General features: G+C 42.4%; 1 protein-coding gene across 2 annotated transcripts in view; it reads right to left on the bottom strand.

The window, feature by feature from the left end:
* Positions 1 to 18,767, bottom strand: part of CDH11 (cadherin 11) — a 152,598-nt gene that overhangs the window by 48,259 nt on the left and 85,572 nt on the right. For both annotated transcript variants that reach the window (XM_053906512.1, XM_053906513.1), the window contains one exon: positions 24 to 424. In XM_053906512.1, coding sequence (XP_053762487.1) covers positions 24 to 251 — 228 coding nt within the window. In that variant the 5' untranslated portion in view covers positions 252 to 424. The remainder of the gene's footprint in view (positions 1 to 23; positions 425 to 18,767) is intronic.

Raw genomic sequence — 18,767 nt, forward strand, 5'->3', positions numbered from 1 at the left:
ATGCTGCCTAGCAGGAGCCTTACCCTGCCCACGAGCACGGGGTCAGGCCCGGTGTACTCCTCGATCACGAAGAACTGGTTCCAGACCCAGCCTCTCTTGGAGCGCTGCAGCACCTGCCCCTCCTTGCCCTTCTCGTGGTGCCCGTGGAACGAGGGTCGCAAGTGGCTCCGTCGCTCGGTGGTGAAGGCCTGGCTGTGGCACAGCACACCCAGGCACACCAGGGCGGCTTGTAAACAGTAGTGCTCCTTCATTTTTGGTTATGTGGTAGGCACAGGAGAATGCGGCTGTCACCCCTTTCACCAACCCTGTGGCGGCCTGGCTGATGGTGGCCTCCCAGACGTGTCAGGCAGACCTCTCTCGGAATGGAATGTCTCTGCTGGCTGAGCACATCACGGTCAGGGCTGCCCACTTCCCCAGTCGGCTTCTGCGGGCAGAGAGAAAGGTCAGATTAGCTGCAGGCTCCATCCCCAATTCATTTCAATCCCATCCCATAAACGCTGGACCACAGGAGCGCTTCCTTCTGGGTAGTGAGGGGGCAGGCTGAGTAAGAAACAGTCCCTGCTCTCTCTTGCAGCTTGTCACATGGTGGGTGGGATAAACACACAAGGAAATCCCTCAAGGTCTTTATGAGGATGAACATGTGTGCTGTGGAATCCAGCTGCCAGGGTCTCGGTGGCAGTTTTACCACCTACAAACCAGCTCCAGGTTTGGGGTAAACCCCAGCTCTTTGAGCTCTGCTTGCTCATTTATGAAATGGGGATGCTAATCGTACTCACTGCAAGGTTGACACAGGGATTAAATGACTAGTGCCTCTAAATCCCTTAGCACAATGTCTGGTACAAAGCAAGCATTCCATATTTATTTATTATTATTATTGATCACGGTTATGCTAGGGTATGTTTTCATAATTGGGAAACTTGGGGCATTATGGGAGTCCAGGAGAGGAACATCTAATCCATGGGGATTGAGGGTGGAGACAGCAGATAGTAGAGGCAATTGTGGGAGACTCCTGGAGTGCAGGCTGGCTGTGCTCCACCCTCAAGTGAGTTACTGTGATCAGAACGGAGTGGATGGGTTGGCCATGCAGGAGAAACAGTGTGACCCAAAGCCCAGAGCTCTTCATAAGCACAGCATGTCCCAACGCTGGTCAGCATGACTGTGTGGTGTAAGGAAGGAGAAAGGCAGCAATGGAACCTGCCAGAGAAAGGAGGTTGGGGCAGATGCCGAGAAACCACTGATGGTCACTGAAACACTTGCCAATTAAATAATCAATCAAGTTCTCATTGGTGGATCGGTGAATGCTACAGAGTCAATTTAATGAACAAGATTTGCTTTTGTTTGATGAAAGGTCTACCCAAGAAGCTAAAGATCCTTAACCTGGCAGTCTTAAAAAGGGTACTTTAGAAGCTTTTTCCAACCAGGAGATGCAAAATACAAGAGCATACCCCACTGACTGATCCAAAGGTCTTGTTCCTGGCACTCAGCAATGGCTCAGCTACTCATGAGTAGAAAGATGAGTCTTCCATCCCTCTTGTGGGTTTCTGACCTATAGTTACTCTGGTCCTTAATTCCCGCCTCGGGTTCCTGGACTTCTTCAGTAGACTTAGTCTTGCTGGTGCTGGAAACTTAATTATTCCCTATGCAACTCCCCTTGCTTGTTCCCCTCCCTAGCGCCCTGCATTTTCTTCTGGACAATCAACCTCTTCCCTTGGTGCACCACCCGCACTCCAGCTGAAACCCTAGCTCCCAGAACCAGGCAATCAATCCCCATTACCACACCCACCACTGAAGGAGGTGAATCACTAAAGATTGTTGGACATGGAGGGTAACACACTGATACTGAAGATGACACTTCATTTCAGCACTGGTGGGTCTAAATGACACTGGTGAGCTTGTTGAGCAGTGTCGAAAAAAAATCATTTAATTCTTAGCTATCCAGTGTGAATGTAGTGGTAGTAGTGGGGAGGGGGGAGGGGAAGAGAACAGAAAGGAAGCATCCTGAATCTTGGCATAGTGGAATGTACCTAGATTTGAAGATCAGATAGACCTGGATTAGAATACCACTTCTATATCTTATAATATAGAAGGCCTTGGGCATTTCATTCGGGCACTCTGAGGCTCTGGAGTGGTCTCGTCTCGACAATGTGGATGACAAGAATTGCTGCACACATACGGGGCTGCATACAGAGCAGGGCACACACCGGGTCTCTTCCTCTCCTCCTAGAGTGCCCACAGGTCTTACTCAGTATAAGGAGGTGTTCTTGCCTTACAGATTGAGATGCCCAGAAAAGGATGGTGAGGTGCTTTCTCTAAGAGATGAATTGAGGAATAAGAGTTACATGGGTATCCGTCTGGTCTTAGTAGTCTAGAAAACAAAGGAATTGGTGGAATTCTAATTTGTTGGAGCAGAACATTGTCCCTTATGATGGTCTTTGACTTTACCAACCCAAGCTTCTCTGCCTCCTTTGTAATATGGGAAAACATATCTAGGTTTTCAGAAGTCCGTCACTGCCCCCAGTACACGGTATGATGTATTCTGTTAGTCTCTTTTCAAGGAATATGGAGTCCAATATTTGTTGTAGACAGACATTTCAGGGTATGCAAAAGGCTGTGTGGAAGAGAGAGAAAGACTGAAAAGGCAGTGTCATCATTTAACAGCTTCATCCTCAGACTTGGGCATATTAATAATACATCAAATGCTGTTTCTTGCAATCCAAACTGACTGTGTGGAAAAAGCACAGATAGGGACCCAGGAGCAGTTAGATCACAAAATGAGTCAATGTGAAGCAATACAAAGATCCTCGGGCTTAAGTCAGGAAGCCAGATATATCGTCAAGGATCTGCCAGTAGCATGTCATGGGACCTCATCATTCCCGCATTGGTACATTCTCTCTAAAATGAAGCTGTTGGGTGACATTTTCTACAAATGGCTTCCAGTTTCATATTCATGGTTGGAGCTCCAGTGAGAGATTGTTGGGGATTTCTTCTGATTCATACACCATCTCCTTACTAAACTGGATGCATCTTCATGGTTGGCATTATACTTTATACATGATTATAGGTCCAGTGCCTGCACTTTCGAAAACAAACCATTAATAAAAGCTGAATGTATGATTTGAGCCACATACTTCAAGTAAACTTAATACTGCCACCGTAGAATCTTAAGAAGAAGCAACATAAAAGACCATATGGTGCAACAAGATCCCTGCCCATTTTACACCATGCCAAGTATTAAGTGTTCATTCACATGGTGATAAATTATTCTTGCATACAAACTGTGAAGTATATTTGAAAGAAAGGGTTTAATTAAAGTTCATATTTCCGCACCTCTTTCTTCTGGCTGCCATTTTGCTGTAAAGCACAATTATTTCTGACACCAGAAGTGTTAAAACTAGATGACAACTTTTTTTCCCTTGATAAAAAAAATTCTAGCTAATGAATTTAAGAGTTTCCACATGACCAATAAACAACAAACCCACTATTGAAAAGATGAAATTATCGATTTTCTTTTCTTGGAAAGAATAGCAAAAACAGCTTGCTTTTAAAAGTAACTCATTGACAGGCACCTGGGTGGCTCAGTCGACTTCGGCTCAGGTCATGATCTTGCAGCCCCACGTTGGGCTCTGTGGCAATAGCTCAGAGGCTGGAGCCTGCTTTGGATTCTGTGTCTCCCTCCCTCTCTGCCCCTTCCCCACTCGTGCTCTGTCTCTCTCTGTCTCTCAAAAATAACTAAACATTAAAGAAAATAATAAAAGACATAAAAGTAACTCATTGAGGGGCGCCTGGGTGGCTCAGTCAGTTATGTGTCTGACTTCAGCTCAGGTCAGGATCTCATGTTTCGTGGGTCTGAGCCCCGCATTGGGCTCTCTACTGTCAGCGCAGAGCCCACATGGGATCCTCTGTCTCCCTCTCTCTCTGCCCCTCCCCCGCTTGTGGATGTGTGTCCTCTCTCTCTAAAATAAATAAATATTTTTTAATTAAAATAAGTAAAAGTAACTCATTAAACCCATTATTTCAAAGTGCTTCTTCAATAAGTAAATGTAATATGTAAAAGTTATTTTAATTATTAGCCTCAGGCATGTATAAGATGAATTTTAAGACATAATTTAAAAAATACATATTCATTTTCAAAATGAAAATTCACTCAGTGAAAGCTTTTTCTAGCTATTGTTCCAAAAACTTTACAAATAGTAATTCAGCCATTTATTTCTACAACAAACTTCTGAATAGGTACTATGAATATTCTTATTATAAAGGATGAGGAAGCTGGGGTTTGGATAAATGAAGCAATTTGTGCGAGGCTACACTTCTGGGAAAGAGCAGAGCTGGGATTTGAACACATGCCATCTGGCTCTGGCGTCCGTGTTCGTAACCAGTGAACAATACTAACCCCTGCCATTTGTTTGTGTCTGAATTCATAAAGAACTGATGTGGCTCCTGTAAGCTAGCGGGCACCTGAAGTAAACCAACATTAGAACGTGGTATATACTAATAACATGACTCTGATGAAAATAGTAATAAAAGTTAATATTTGTACCAGATTATTTTCTGGCTAACACTCTTCTAAGTGCTTTCCACAAGTTGAGTCATGAAATTTTCACAATAACCCTACAAAATAGTACTATTGCCAAGTCCTATTTTATAGGTAAGCAGTCTGAGGCATAGCAAGATTTAGCAACTTGCCCATGGTTACAGAACCAGTAAGTAGAGGGACTGGGACACGAACCCTAGGTATTTGGCTCCAAGGTCTGCATCCTTGTCCCCTATAATCCTGTGCTCCATACTGTCCTTCGGAGAAGGACATACATACACATGCAGGTCATACATACACATGCATCCTGATACACACATAATAGTCTTACAACGAGAACAGTTTAAGTTTTGGTGGCACTGGGGGTGACTAAAATACTAAAACCAAACCCAGAAGAGGAAGATAAAGCATTTTATAGCAGTGACCAAAGTGAAGACGAACAGGAAGTAATTACATCAGTCCATCAACAACACAGTACAACCAGGTCCTTAACACATTACACAAAACTTAATCGTTGCTTTTTATTTTTAAATGCTCTATGTCAGAATTTCTAAGTATATACGTTTAAAAAGTGTGTTCAAGGAGATTCATTTTTCTTCTTTAAAGAAACACTTCTAAAATCTAGAAATCTGATTGATATATTCAATGGTAGAGAGTTTTCAGGAATCACACATGAAAATTAATAGGAGGCTGCCCTCCTAAGAAGGTCTTGACATTGGTAATAATCAGGGAAATATATCAGTGTTCTAATTGGTTTTAATAAAGACCCCCAAGGCGATTCTCAAACAATCCTTCCATTAAAGCACTTTTTAGCAGTGTGCCAGGATGTCTAAGCATTGGGGTTCCACTAAAACATATAGGAGGACTTTACTTTATGGTGGGAGCATATTGCTCGGAAGGAAAAAATAAATGTTGTTGAAAGTCACAGGAGTAATAACATGACAGGAAAATGGATTTGCAAAACCACCAGCTCTAAGTGGAAGTCTCGCCCCTCTATCTTGAGAGCAGATAGCCCGTCATAAGCTATTGCGCCTTGAGCATAAAACCCTCTTGCTGTGCCTGCTTTTGTCTCCGTAAAAGAAAATGACATATACGGGTGTTTAAGTATATTTGGACTCCTGCTGGAAATTGTTATCGGGTAGAGAAAGAAAGACGGAAGCGCTTAGCAGAAAGCAAGCAGCTTTGGTTTTTCAGCTTTCTCTTCCCCACAGAGCTGGAAGGATCAGACAGGCTGACCTGTTCTTTTCATTTCCAGGGAGCTAATTTACAGTTAAAGACAGGTTATCATTACATTAAGAATATTATCGAGGCCCTCACCAGAACTCAAAACTCCATTCTGCATGTGCAGTGTCCCCTTGCGGGGGAGCTCCGGGGCTCTGCTCTCCACTTCAACAAACACAGCTTTGTAACCAATCGGGTTCTATTATGCAAATTAATTCAAGCATATTTTATTCCCCGTTCAGATCTCATCACTCAGCACTGAGCTGGTCTCTAGTTTCAAATCACAGCACAGGAATTATGCCATGTCTGTGTAACTCACAGAGAATGGCAAGAGGAAATATCGTAAGAACTGTCGAATCATATTTCTTCTTCCCTGATTTCTACACTTGGAGGCAAGCATAAGCTTAAGATAATAATCACTTCTGCTCAGGTGCAAAACACACAGCAAAGACTGCGAAAGGGTCATTTGCTCCATGCTTTAATACCAAATTCACATGTCAAAGTATGCAGCAAATAGGGCCCCTTATCCATGACCTAACGTTCTCTGGGGCGAGTGGAAATTTTAAAACTGCTGCAATGTTTAATTCTGATCCTCCGCTTCTAGAGAAATAGAGAACCACATGAGTGTCAGCTTTGAAGGTGCAAAGATCGCTTACTGCCTGGTGTTGGGCAGACCTGGGTCCAAATCCTGGTTGCATCACTTACAGGCCCCATAAAATTAGATAATGATAGTAGGGATTATCCTTGACCAGGTGCTTGATTTTTCTAGTGCTGGGCAAGATACTCAGGGCTTGGTACAGACCATTTAATTGTATATTTACCACAACTTGTATGTAAGTATCACCCAAATTTTACCCATAAGGAAAGTCAGGCTCAGAGGGGTTGAGTAAACCCTCAATCACTAGCAAGGCCGCAATTGAAATTCAAGTTTACGTGAGAGCAAAACCCATGCTTTGACTTTACCTGACTCCCAAACTCTGGGAGTCCCTGTTCCTCATCTTAGTATAACGAGACTGCCTGATGCATCTTCAAGGATCATCTTAGCTCCAAGATTGTATTTGATATTGAAAATAATCTGTTACATATGAATTTCATTTATTTTTAAAGTATGTAAAATCAGCCTTTGTATTTTCAGGCTTTCATGGCCACAAAGAATCATCGGAATCCAGCTTAAGTTCCCAGACCCCAAACACGTAGAATCATTCTGTGATTATTTACTTTTATCTCTTCAAATAATGAAGTAGACTTCCATTAATAAGATGATTAAATACACTGTGTGCAATGAAGGACTTATTATTTGTGTTCTACTCAATCCTTAAGACAGTCTTTTTCTCACTGTGATATTTTAAAATGTTAATCATTAAGATGAATAAAATATATCAACACATACAGGAAGTCATGTCAGCTGTGACATCTCAGACTGTGAATAAACACTGTATATGAATGTGTGGAAAGAGAAAGATCTTATTTTATTTTATTTTATTTATTTTTTTTTTTGCATGAGCTAAAATACCTGAGGGAAAATTAGGGCAAAAATGGCAATGATAAACAGATGCTCAACATAATGTAACTTCATTTGTGGTATCAAAGGCCTGTATGTAAATTTCCCTTTTGTCTCAGAGCAGTAAATATCTATAAAGCTTTCTTATTTGTCAGTTCCTTCATTCAGCAGTAACGTGTCACATTGCCAGGCCTGGGTTGGACATGAGGGATCCATAGACTGCTTGTGTGTCTCTGATCTGTAGACAGTACCCGAACAACAGTGAGACAGTCGTCTAAGGAGATGGATAATGGTGTAATGGGATCAGTGCAAACAGGACTTGTGTTCACAAGCACCAAGGAATTGGGAAGCACATGTCTGCTGATGATCATTCCATCATTATTGTCCACTCCATATCATTCCAGTCTTCTAGTGCTTATCCATTCTAGCTTCTTCCAAGTAAACACCTATCTCTACAGCCTCTAACATCTGAAGTCTCCATGCCCATCTTGAGTCATGGCTGATTGAAATGCTTCTAGTTTGGTGATAACCGACCAGTGAGTGGTCTCAAATTGACCACTGATTGTTTTAACCTGTGTAATCTGGCTCAAAAGGACAAGCTGGGTGAATCAGATTCACTTGGGAACTTGAATGAAAGACAACAGGAACCACGTTTCAGTTAGTAAGAGAATAAAACAGGAAGGTGATGGGCTGCTGGGGGCGAGGGCGGCGGGGCAGATGGCCAAAGTTTTGGTGAAATCAAAGTTATGAGAAAGCCAGTTAGTAACCAAATAGAAAGAAACATGGTCTCTGGTCCCCACACCATGTAAATGACACAAGCATGGCCCCGTTCTCTGAAAATCTAGCAATTAAGGACTGCTGCTGTCCTTAATAAAAAGTTAGGTGGTTCTTCTGATAAAGGGTGAAGTACTGTAGCTGTGGAGATAATCTGTTCCTACATAGAAATGCCGTCTTCATTTCTGAATATCCAAGAAACAGTGGGGCCAGAGGGAGACCTTTACAACAAAAGTCAACACAGTTGTGTTCTGGCAAAGGTTCTGCTGCTGAAAAACTGTGTAACCTTACCAAAAAAAATTCTTCTTCATCTGAGACTAACTTTCTCTTTTCCATAAAATAGGAGGCTGGCAATAGCCTATAAAGGTCTTCCATGCCTACTGGGGCCCGTGAGTCTGTGCTGTGCTGAGACACAGCAACCTTCCCTGGATGGAGGTTTCACCTCTTTTAGAAAGTCTGGCTCCTAGCTGGCAGGACTGCTTCATGCACATCCGCAGGAGGCTGCACTTAGATCAGATAAAAGCAGTGGCATCCTCTGGGACTAGGCAGTGCAGACCCCTGTTAATGTGACTGGCTCTGAGTTCCAGCATTAGGAATCAAAACTTCTCCTGATGGGCAATGGGAATCCATTAAAATCTCTGATCCAGAGATTGATGGAATCCAAGCTGTCAGAGGTATATGGAAGAAACTGACAGTGAGAACCGGGAGTTCTGACACAGTTGTTAAGAGCAGGGGTTCAGGAGTCAGATGGGGTTAGAAGGCTAGAGCTCAAGAGTTACTGCTTGTTCACTAGGTGTATGATCCAGCCTCCATGAGTCACCACGCCGCCATTTTGAAAATGTGAAAACACAACGATGGATCTCAGTGGGAGAGTTAAAATGAAAGGAGCGAATCTTGTACGAACTTGACATAGCCTGGCCCACTGCAGGTGATCAAGAGGATAAATTAGGGGGCGCCTGGGTGGCTCAGTTGGTTGAGCATCCAACTTCGGCTCAGGTCATGATTTCACACTCCATGAGTTCAAGCCCCGCGTCAGGCTCTGTGCTGACAGCTCAGAGCCTGGAGCCTGCTTCAGATTCTGTGTCTCCCTCTCTCTCTGACCCTCCCCCATTCATGCTCTGTCTCTCTCTGTCTCAAAAATAAATAAACATTAAAAAAAAAAAAGAGGATAAATTAGGAGTTTTGTTCCTTCAAGAACTCCTAAATATGTAATTTACGACATGGATACAGTGATGCGACATGCAATATACATACAACATGCAAGAAGGTGCAAGTCCTACAGAAGGCTCTAAGAGGCTGTCCATTAAGGGGAGATAAAATAATACTTATAACAGGAATTGTTAAATGTAATGATACAAATAAGTGAGAGAAATGAGATAAAGAAGACCAGTGTTGTCCAATAGAAATATAATATGAATCACATGTATAATTTTAAATGTTCTATATGCTACTTTTTAAATGTTTATCTCTTTTGAGAGATTGAGAGAAAGGCAGTACAAGCAGGAGAGGGGCAGAAAGAGAGGGAGAGAAAGAATACCAAGCAGGCTCCACACTGTCAGGACACAGTCCAGCCTGGGGCTTGAAGAACATGACCTGAGCCGAAATCAAGAGTTGGATACTTAACCAACTGAGTCACCCAGGTGTCCCTAGATGCTACATTTTAAAAGTTAAAAAAAAAAAAAATGGGTTCATTAAGTTTAACACTGTACTTTATTTAATCCAGTATTCCCCAAATGATATCATTTCAATACATAAGAAATAGATGATTTATTGAGATATTTTGTACACACCACCCCTGTTTTTTTTGTGGGTTTTTGTTTGTTTGTTTGTTTATTTGTTTGTTTTTTTGGTCCTAAGTCTTTAAAACCCAGTATGTATTTTAAACTTATGGCACGTCTCTATTTGGGGTAGCCACATTTCAAGAACTCAACAGCCTTATGTGGCTAGTGGCCACCCCCTAGGACAGCACAGTAGAGGATTCTAGCATATCTGGAGAGAGAAGGACATGTGGTCAACGGAGACTTCCTGGATTTATTGCAGTGGTTCAGGTGAGAAGTAACAAGGCTCCAGATTGGAAATATCAGCCTGGTTAGAGGAAAGGGTACCTTTCTAGAAACATGCTCATGTGGAGGGCCTTAGGAATTGGGCAAACTGAGAAGGCCAGAGGCTGAGGCTACAGTGGAGGTGCTGCTCCTGTCCTCACTAGGGGAGGGGCCAGTTTGGGGAAAAAGAGCATACATTCGGTTTTAAATGTGTTAAACTTATGAAGCCTAGGGACTGATGTTTACATAGGAAGTTTCTGAGTAGTGAGGTTTCCCAGTTCTTCCAAGGGTGGGTATTACAATGTTACCATTTGTTTCCAGTGTGGGCATTCTGCTGTATTGTTCAATGCTAGAATCTCAGAGCTGGAGGAAACCTCCCTTAGACCTTCCACTCTTAGTCTTCCTTCGTCGGAAAATAGGAAAAGGGAGATACAGAAATACCAGGCAACTTGTGCAAAAAAACAAAACAAAACAACAACAACAAAAACAAACTGAACAAAACCTAAAGTCCTCACTGTGGAGGAAAACCAAAAGGGAAGGCATGGAGTGGAAGATAATTTATTCAGCATCTACTTTCCCCTCTTGCCTCCCCCAAACCCAGCTTAAAAGCATCCTCCCATGCAAACTACTACTTGGAAGCAAACAGTCTGCATTCTATAAGGGTAAAGACGTTCATAAATAAGGACCCAGGAGATCTCTTCAAGGACTGTCAGTGGAGAACAGGAAGAGGGAAAACAGTGTGCATATTATCGCTGGAATCTGCAGGGAAACACTTTCCACAAAGACTGGTTTTGGGTTTTTTTTGTTTTTTTTTGTTTTGTTTTGTTTTTTTGAGTATAAACAGTAAGAGGAGGAATTATCCCAAGGTGGTCTTAATAACTGACAAGGGCTTGATGTGGGTTTTTTTTGGAAATAATTACTAAAACAAGGGGAGAGAGTGCCTCAAATCACCACTGCCTAGAGTCTTCAGAATTCTGCAACATCCAGCCTGTGACCCCAATCCACTGTGGTCCACACGCATGGGTCCAGCGTAATCAGCCTCGGAACAGAAGTGCACAATGCAGAATGTTAAGCTGCTTCCAATTATCAGAAGCTTGATTCTTACCAGAGTGCGGGTGGGCATTCTGGAGGTCTCTTTCTAATGTGCCTTCCCAAACCATGCTATCACGCTAAGGGTAGAATAAACTCTGCCACATTTTTTACTGGCTTTTTTTTTTTTTTTTTTTTTTTTTGGTATCTCTACATATACCACAGAAGGTTTTCTCCCCCCTTATTTTTAGAAAGCAGACACCAACAATAGCCTCATAATGATCTCATTGTAGTTTGAAATAATCCAATCTTTGAAGCCCAATTCTTTCTTTTCAGATGTATTAATGTCATTTATCAAAAGTAATGGGATTTTTTAAAAAGTTAAGCATAAAAGAAAAGTAATGGGATACAGCAAACCAGTCAAGTGCCTTGTACATGTGCAGAGCATTTTCTGAAGCATATGCCTAACACTTTCAGACAGGCAGGACTTTCAAAGGCAACGTTAAGTGTCTTTTGTGGGTCTCAGATAATATGGTTCACTTAATTAGATTTTCCATAATCCCAGGTTAATCCTATTGTGAATTACAGACTTGAGTTTTGACTTGCCTGGCAGAAACATCTATTGCTACAAATGCATTTCTGGGAAAAAAATGTATCTTATTTATAATTCATTACCAGAATCATTACCATAGAGACTGCCTCTTCTAACTTCCTCAGGTAGGAGTGACCATTTCCACTCCTTTGGACTACACTGTCCTTTCAAACAATAAGGGCACTTCTGATAGTTTTGGCCGCGGTTATGTCTTCCTCTTCCCCAAGATATACAGGGTTCTTTAAGATTTGGGGTCACTGAATTCCTTGCACCTGAGCAGTGATGTGTACACCTGACCTGGCCTCTGTACTTTATGGAACTTAACCTTTAGATCAGTGCCCCTAGAACTTGATTGCTCATTAGAATTCACTGGAGAGTCTTAAAAATCCCCTTGACCAGGCTTTACTCAACACCAATCAAAATCCATGAAAATCAGGAGTCAGTATTTTTGAGGCTCCCCAGGTGGTTCTGGAGTATATTTGAGGTGAGAACCACTGTTCTACAGCTCCCCTATCCAATATGGTGGCAACCTAGACACATGTGGCTTTTTTAAGTTTACATTAATTTAAATTAAATAAAATTAAAAATTCACTCCCTCAATGGCCTAGCGCCATTTCCAGTGCTCAGTGGTCATCTTTATCATTGAAAAAAGTCCTATTAATGAGTGTTGGCCTTAGGCTTTAAAACACCTTCATCCGAACCATAAAGGGTCTGTTGAATGAAGTTATACCAAGAACACTGTACTAGGAAAGCAGTCAAAGGTCTGCCACCAATTCATGGTGCAATGTCCAATGGTCTAGACCTCTGTTTTCTTATCTGTGAAGTTACAGACTAGGTAGGATCAATGGCTCTCCAAAGGTGACCAGCAGAATTCCCCAAGAAATTAAGAGGAAAGGGGTTGCGAATGGGTGGGGACAGTCTGTTGCCCTACAGAAAACAGAAGTACAGCCAGAGTCGGCAAGATGATCCTTGAAAAGCAGTTTGGCTGCCTTAAAAAAAAATAAGAAAGGAAGAATAGAAACCACTTCTGAGATCTTGACACCTAGCAGACTCACTGTCTCAGCCCATGCATGGGCGAGTCAATTCCTGCTTTAGCACCCATGATCTCCTGGGTTAGGGAGCCCCAGCTCAGGGAACTGTGAGGCCACGGACAGCTGACAACTCACTTCACCTCCCTGAGTGTGTTTCTCTTATGACAAGAAAAGGACAAATGATGTCTGACCTCCCTGGCCTCCGAGTTAATTCGAGGCTGGAATGAGATAATAGGTAGAGAGTCTCTTTGGAAAAGCATCATGTCCACTGCCTAGGTGAGAAGGGGGATGATGAAATGCTGGAAGGAGTGGCAACTTCCATTTCTTTAGGTCCTCTTTAAAGTTTTGGCTTTTTGTCTTTGTAGGTTGTAGATAAACAAATGCCAAGGACCTGTTACCGTTACAGGAAGGAGATGTGATTGCACTCTTCTCTGATAGAGATATAAAATCTGTCAGATGCTGCATATGGATTCCTTTCATGTAACTGGCACCCTTTTTGTTTGCTACTGGACTCAAAAGGACTTGGTAAGGCTGACTTGTGGGGACGCTGACCCCTGTGTATAGCTTCTCGGCTGGGGGCTGGGGGGTGTGGTGGCAAGAGAAGGGATGGCTGATTCCAACAAGAAAAGCTATGAAAATATGTGAGAGCCCTAGACTCTATAGGGATACAGGCCAGAAGGACCTCTGAAGAGACCATGGGTCTTTCAATTATCCTCAATAGTGGATGGAAATGGATCACTCGTGGGGAGTCTGGACAAAGCTGTCAGGTACTTGTCACATGAGATGTCATGGGCTTTCCCAGATGGAGAAGTTCCAGGAGGCCATCCTAGTAAAGTCTTCATTCACCATTCAGCCTCTGCTTGATCGGGGTCGGGGCGGGGTGGGGGGGTGAGGGGGTGGGGGAAGAGAAAGAGCACAAGCAAGGGAGGGGCAGAGAGAGAGGGAGACACAGAATCCGAAGCAGGCTCCAAGCTCTGAGCTGCCAGCACAGAGCCTGATGAGGTGCCTGAACTCACAAACTGTGAGATCACGACCTGAGCCAAAGTTGGACACTTAACTGACTGAGCCACCCAGGAGCCCTGCTTTACATACATTCTTGATTACCTCTTTCTCCACAGCATCCTCCGGAGTTTTGTGTTAGGGCATTCACTGTCCAGAGAAGGAAACAAGGGCTTGGGGCACTTTGCTTTCAGGGCACTGACTTTCATTCATGTGACTGATTAGTACCCAAAATGGAATTTGACCGTTCGAAAGCTCTTGCCTATCTACCTTTTGTGTTGAACTCCTCTGTAATTCTCCTATGGAGGTCTTAATTTTAATTCCTGGGCATGGTCAGAATTCAGCTAAATTTCATTCCACATGGCAACCAATTAAATATTTGTCAAGACTAGGATTCTGCACTAGTTAAATGCTATGAATTTGGTGAAACATGTTCTTTGCCCTCAAGAAACGCATGCGTTACTAGGAGTTTTAGAAAGTGGATATTCCACCCAAGGGTCAACCATCACCAGCTCCTTCGATGTTTCCTTAGAGGAATCGCCCCACCCCCAGAGGTTCTTCAGCCTGCTCCACTCTTCCAAATAGTCCTTGAATGAATGAACCATGATTTTTAAACCTCTCCTTCATAATGTTTTCCACATTAGAACAAAATTTTGCTCTACATCCTTCACTGCCTCAGCCTCCAAAGGAGGTGCTAATGATGACTAAAAGGCAAGCGGTGCAGGGAACCGTAGGAGGGCAGCCAGACAATAAATATCTTCTAACAAAGGAGCCAGCTCAACATGAAGTGGCTCTGTGAGATCTCATGAGCTAATCGTTGTTAAAAAGAGTGACTACGTCGCTCAGGGAAGGAAGAGTTACATGGTGGTAGAGGCAAGTCCCGCACATCAATATTTCATCTGAGGGCACGAAGGTGAGGCCTGGAATTATTCTCTGACAGGAAGAGTGGCTGTTATCCAACCACTGCTCACACCGCTGGTTAATTCAATACCCACACTGCAAAGGAGATTCAGCCATGCCTTCGATCCTGTTTTCAACAGGAAAGGAGGTGACACTAGCTTCAGTTCTTTATTAAATTGCATAAACAAGCAAAATAATATAAAACTTGAATCCGTTCATAGAGCGCCAGTGTGACAAAGTCCAACTGGTTGTTTCCCCAGGTCTCCCTAGGAGATGCACGTGCAACCAGGAATAAGTTTTGCCATTGCTCTCAGGCACCTTACATTGATCGACTAAGTACCTCTTTCCAAAAACATTTTACTGGAAGGGCAGATTTGCAATCCATGGTACCATTGGTAAGGCAGAAAAGGCTCTCTAGAATCACTCGGTAAGAGAAAGCCCTTTTAAAGTTCATTTATTTTGAGAGAGAGAGAGAGAGAGCGCGCACAAGCAGAGGTGGGGCAGAGAAAGAAGGAGAGAGAGAATTCCGAGCAGGTTCCACACTGTCAGCACAGAGCCTGACGAGGGCTTGATCTCACAAACCATAACGTCGTGACCTGAGCAGAAATCAAGAGTCAGATGACACTTAACTGACTGAGACACCAGGAACCCCAAGGAAAAGTCCTTTTAGATCACATTTGACTCAATCAACCAAGGAGCAGATCAATAAGGAACAACAAACTATTGCTCTGTGTCATTAACTATGCCATCAAGGAATTACTGCCTTCCTGGCAAGACATCTGTGATGGAAATACCCACTCTTGCATCTCAAGGATGTCTGCCCACGAGGTCACAGAAATATATCTGGGTCTCGTGGTTCATAGCCTGTTTCTGGTTCTTAATCTAATCATGGCACTGGGTGTCCCAGGCATGGGCCCTCTGCACCTCCAAGGTCTTAGTTCCACTCCTCCATCTTTTCCACACCTACACATGTTCAGATCTCAAGTCCAGCATTCTAACCAAGTCCACCCAGAACTCACAAGGTAGAGGTCGTGGGGGGATTCAGAACTTGAAAGCTCGCTGATTTGACAAATGTACACACTCAGAAAATCACTAACAGCTCCAGATCAAATCAGCTCCTTAAAATCACTATAAATATAAACATCAGGAGAGGTCAAGATATATTCAGAATGGCATGGCCACTTCATGAAGCAAGGACCTAGATCTGGATAGAAAATGGGTAGAATTCTGCCTGGTAGAAATGGGAGGAAGGCTCCACGGCCTCCTCCTCAGCCCTCCCCTGAAGCCAGGCTTATGCCTCATTTCATAGGAAACTCCCTGTCTCGTCCTCCCCACGACTGTTGTGCTGAGAAGCCCAGCTGCATTGCTGAGGCCGTGCCAGGTTTTTCTCCCTGGGGTCTGCCCTGCCTCTGGCATTTTTACCTACTGCTTGTACCTGGACAGAGGAGACAGTAAAGGATGCTGCCTCCTGCCTATATCTGTGTATCTCTGGCACTGACTGCACTCTTCCCCCACAAGGACCCTCTATGTACCAGCCCAGATTGAGGACTCTGGGGTCTTAGTAGTTTCTACTGCAGTAGAGTTGTTCAAGCTACCCACCCCCCAAGACACTCACACATGCTGACACCTCGCCTCCCTTCGCTTCCTCACTCTGCAGCTGAGATATTCCAACAGACTTTAGGGCTGAGTCTTTGTAAGGTGCTGCTGAATCCTGCTTTGTCCTGTTCAGAGTGAACTGAGCCAGCCTTTGGTTGATACATAATTTATATCCTTTTCTTATGTCAGTATTTTACTAGTGTGCACATGGGCTCCAACAGATACCCGACCCTCAGTGTTTGGGTAAACATCAAGGTTTGCTGCTGAGGAACAAAAGTTTAAGTGGCACACATGGATGTGTCCAGGTGACTATTTTTCACACGCAAAAAAGGAAATGACTTTTCTTTTTTTGTTTTTTATTTATTTTTTTTATTTTAACTTGTTTTATTTTTTATTTTTTTAAATTTACATCCAAATTAGTTAGCACATAGTGCAACAATGATTTCAGTAGATTCCTTAGTGCCCCGTACCCATTTAGCCCATCCCACCTCCCACCACCCCTCCCATATCCCAAACTCCAAATATGGAGTTTGTTCTCCATATTTATTAGTCTCTTCTGTTTTGCCCCCTCCCTGTTTTTATATATTTTTAGTTTTTTATAGCAGCATTATCTTTGTTTTTTTAAATATGAAATTCATTGTCAAACTGGTTTCCATACAACACCTTGTGCTCATCCCAACAGGTGCCGTCGTCAATACCCATCACCCACCTAATGACTTTTCAAATCAGGAAAAGTGATGCTAGCATAAAGTAAGCAGAACATAGGTTTTTTGACATGAGGAGGGGATGGAGGTATCACTTTGGGAAAATTCAGACTGAAATACCAATGGTACCCAAATGATAAGCCAGAAAAAATGTTCCTCAAGTCATAAGGAAAAAAACAAAAGGATATTTTGTTGACATATTTTGTTGAAGCAAAGTCTTCTAATAATTACAAATCATAAACCTGGCACGGAGATCGAAATGTGAGCATATAAAGATACATTTTTTTATGCAAAGTGTAATAAACATGTGATTTTTTTTTCCGGTGTAGCCATCTTAGAAAAGAAAATCATGAGAAAAAGGAGGGATTCAGATTATAGCAGAATAGTGGCAATTCTTTCACTCATAACTGGCCAAAGAATTTTATATCATTTCTCTTTAATAAGCATGGGGAATTGAAATTTTATATTGAAGATAAGTGGAAATGATGTATGCTAGCTAAATGGATACTTTAAATTGTATGCCTTTATTCCATTGTGTGGCTTGGTTCCCCTCAAAACAATCCCTTTGTCATTTTTCTCAATATCCTATACAACAAAAAAATTCTGCATTTTTAAAGAGAGGACGTAGCCTTAATGGGAACTCACCTGGGATTTGCAGCCAGGCTTCCGGTGTGCCAAAGTGACAAAATTATTACAAGTTCTCTTAAAGCTGTCTTAATACGGCTCATTTCTCTTGAGTTGTATCCTGTGTTAAACCAACTCTTGCTTTGCTGAGATGAGATGGATTTCTAGGAATAATCATCACAAGCTTGCAAAAAGCACTTTGTGCTAAAGTAGAAAAATTTACATTCCTAATCATATGACTTAGAACTGAATACTCATTTGAGACTCAGAAAGTCTGTGTGTTTCAAACCCTACCACTCCCATGACGTCAAGCCTATTAGATCATAATGGCCGTGTCATTTACTTTTGGGGGAACTAGGGGTGTCAGATCTAGCAAATAAAAATACAGGACACCCAATGAAATTTGAATTAAAAAAAAAACATTTATTCTGAGAAAAAGTACATCCCATGCAATTTGGAGGGACAGATTTAAAATGATTATTTGTTTTTTTATCTTTCATATTTAACTGGATATTAAAACGATTAATTTGTTTTTTATCTGACTTTCACATTTGACTGGAAGTCCTGTATGTTTGTCTGACAAAGTGGAAACTCATCTATTAAAAAAAACAAAAAAAAAAAAAAAAAAAAACTGGACTAGGCAAGTCAATCTCCAAGCCTCAAGTTATTTTTATCTAAATCCCAGAATCATTTTGTCTCCAAGCATCTTCTTTGCAAACTCATAATGCTGTTGCCTAGTCCTCAGGGAAGCAGCACCACTAGGCAGAAGAGATCACATCTGGGGAAATGTTGACAGTTTGGGACCTTTAACATCAGTGTAACCGAGGTCAGAGAAAACCAAGGAAGGATCTTGGATTTCCCTAGAGAAGATAGAATAGACCCTTGGATATTGACAGGTAACCTACAATGTAAAAGGCCCAAGGATGAAAGGATTATCTACAGTGATAATTGATTGAGGAATTAGGAATAATGTTCTCTTTCATCCTCTGAGTTGACTTTAGTTCTCAGAAAACAACCAATACCCCAGTCTTAGAGTCAGGATCATTTATATTAGGAGCACACACCATGCCTGATTAGTAGGCAACTTTCAAGAATGCAGCACTCATCGATGTTTGTTCACATACACACAAAAAATTGATAAAGATACGTGCATAAAACATGCCCAGAGCATGCACTGAGAACCTGGAGCCGAGCTAAGCAGAGACAGTCAACAAAGAGTTGCT

This window comes from Panthera pardus, unplaced genomic scaffold, assembly GCF_024362965.1.
Source record: "Panthera pardus isolate Hobbes unplaced genomic scaffold, ASM2436296v1 HiC_scaffold_19, whole genome shotgun sequence".
Taxonomy (NCBI): domain Eukaryota; kingdom Metazoa; phylum Chordata; class Mammalia; order Carnivora; family Felidae; genus Panthera; species Panthera pardus.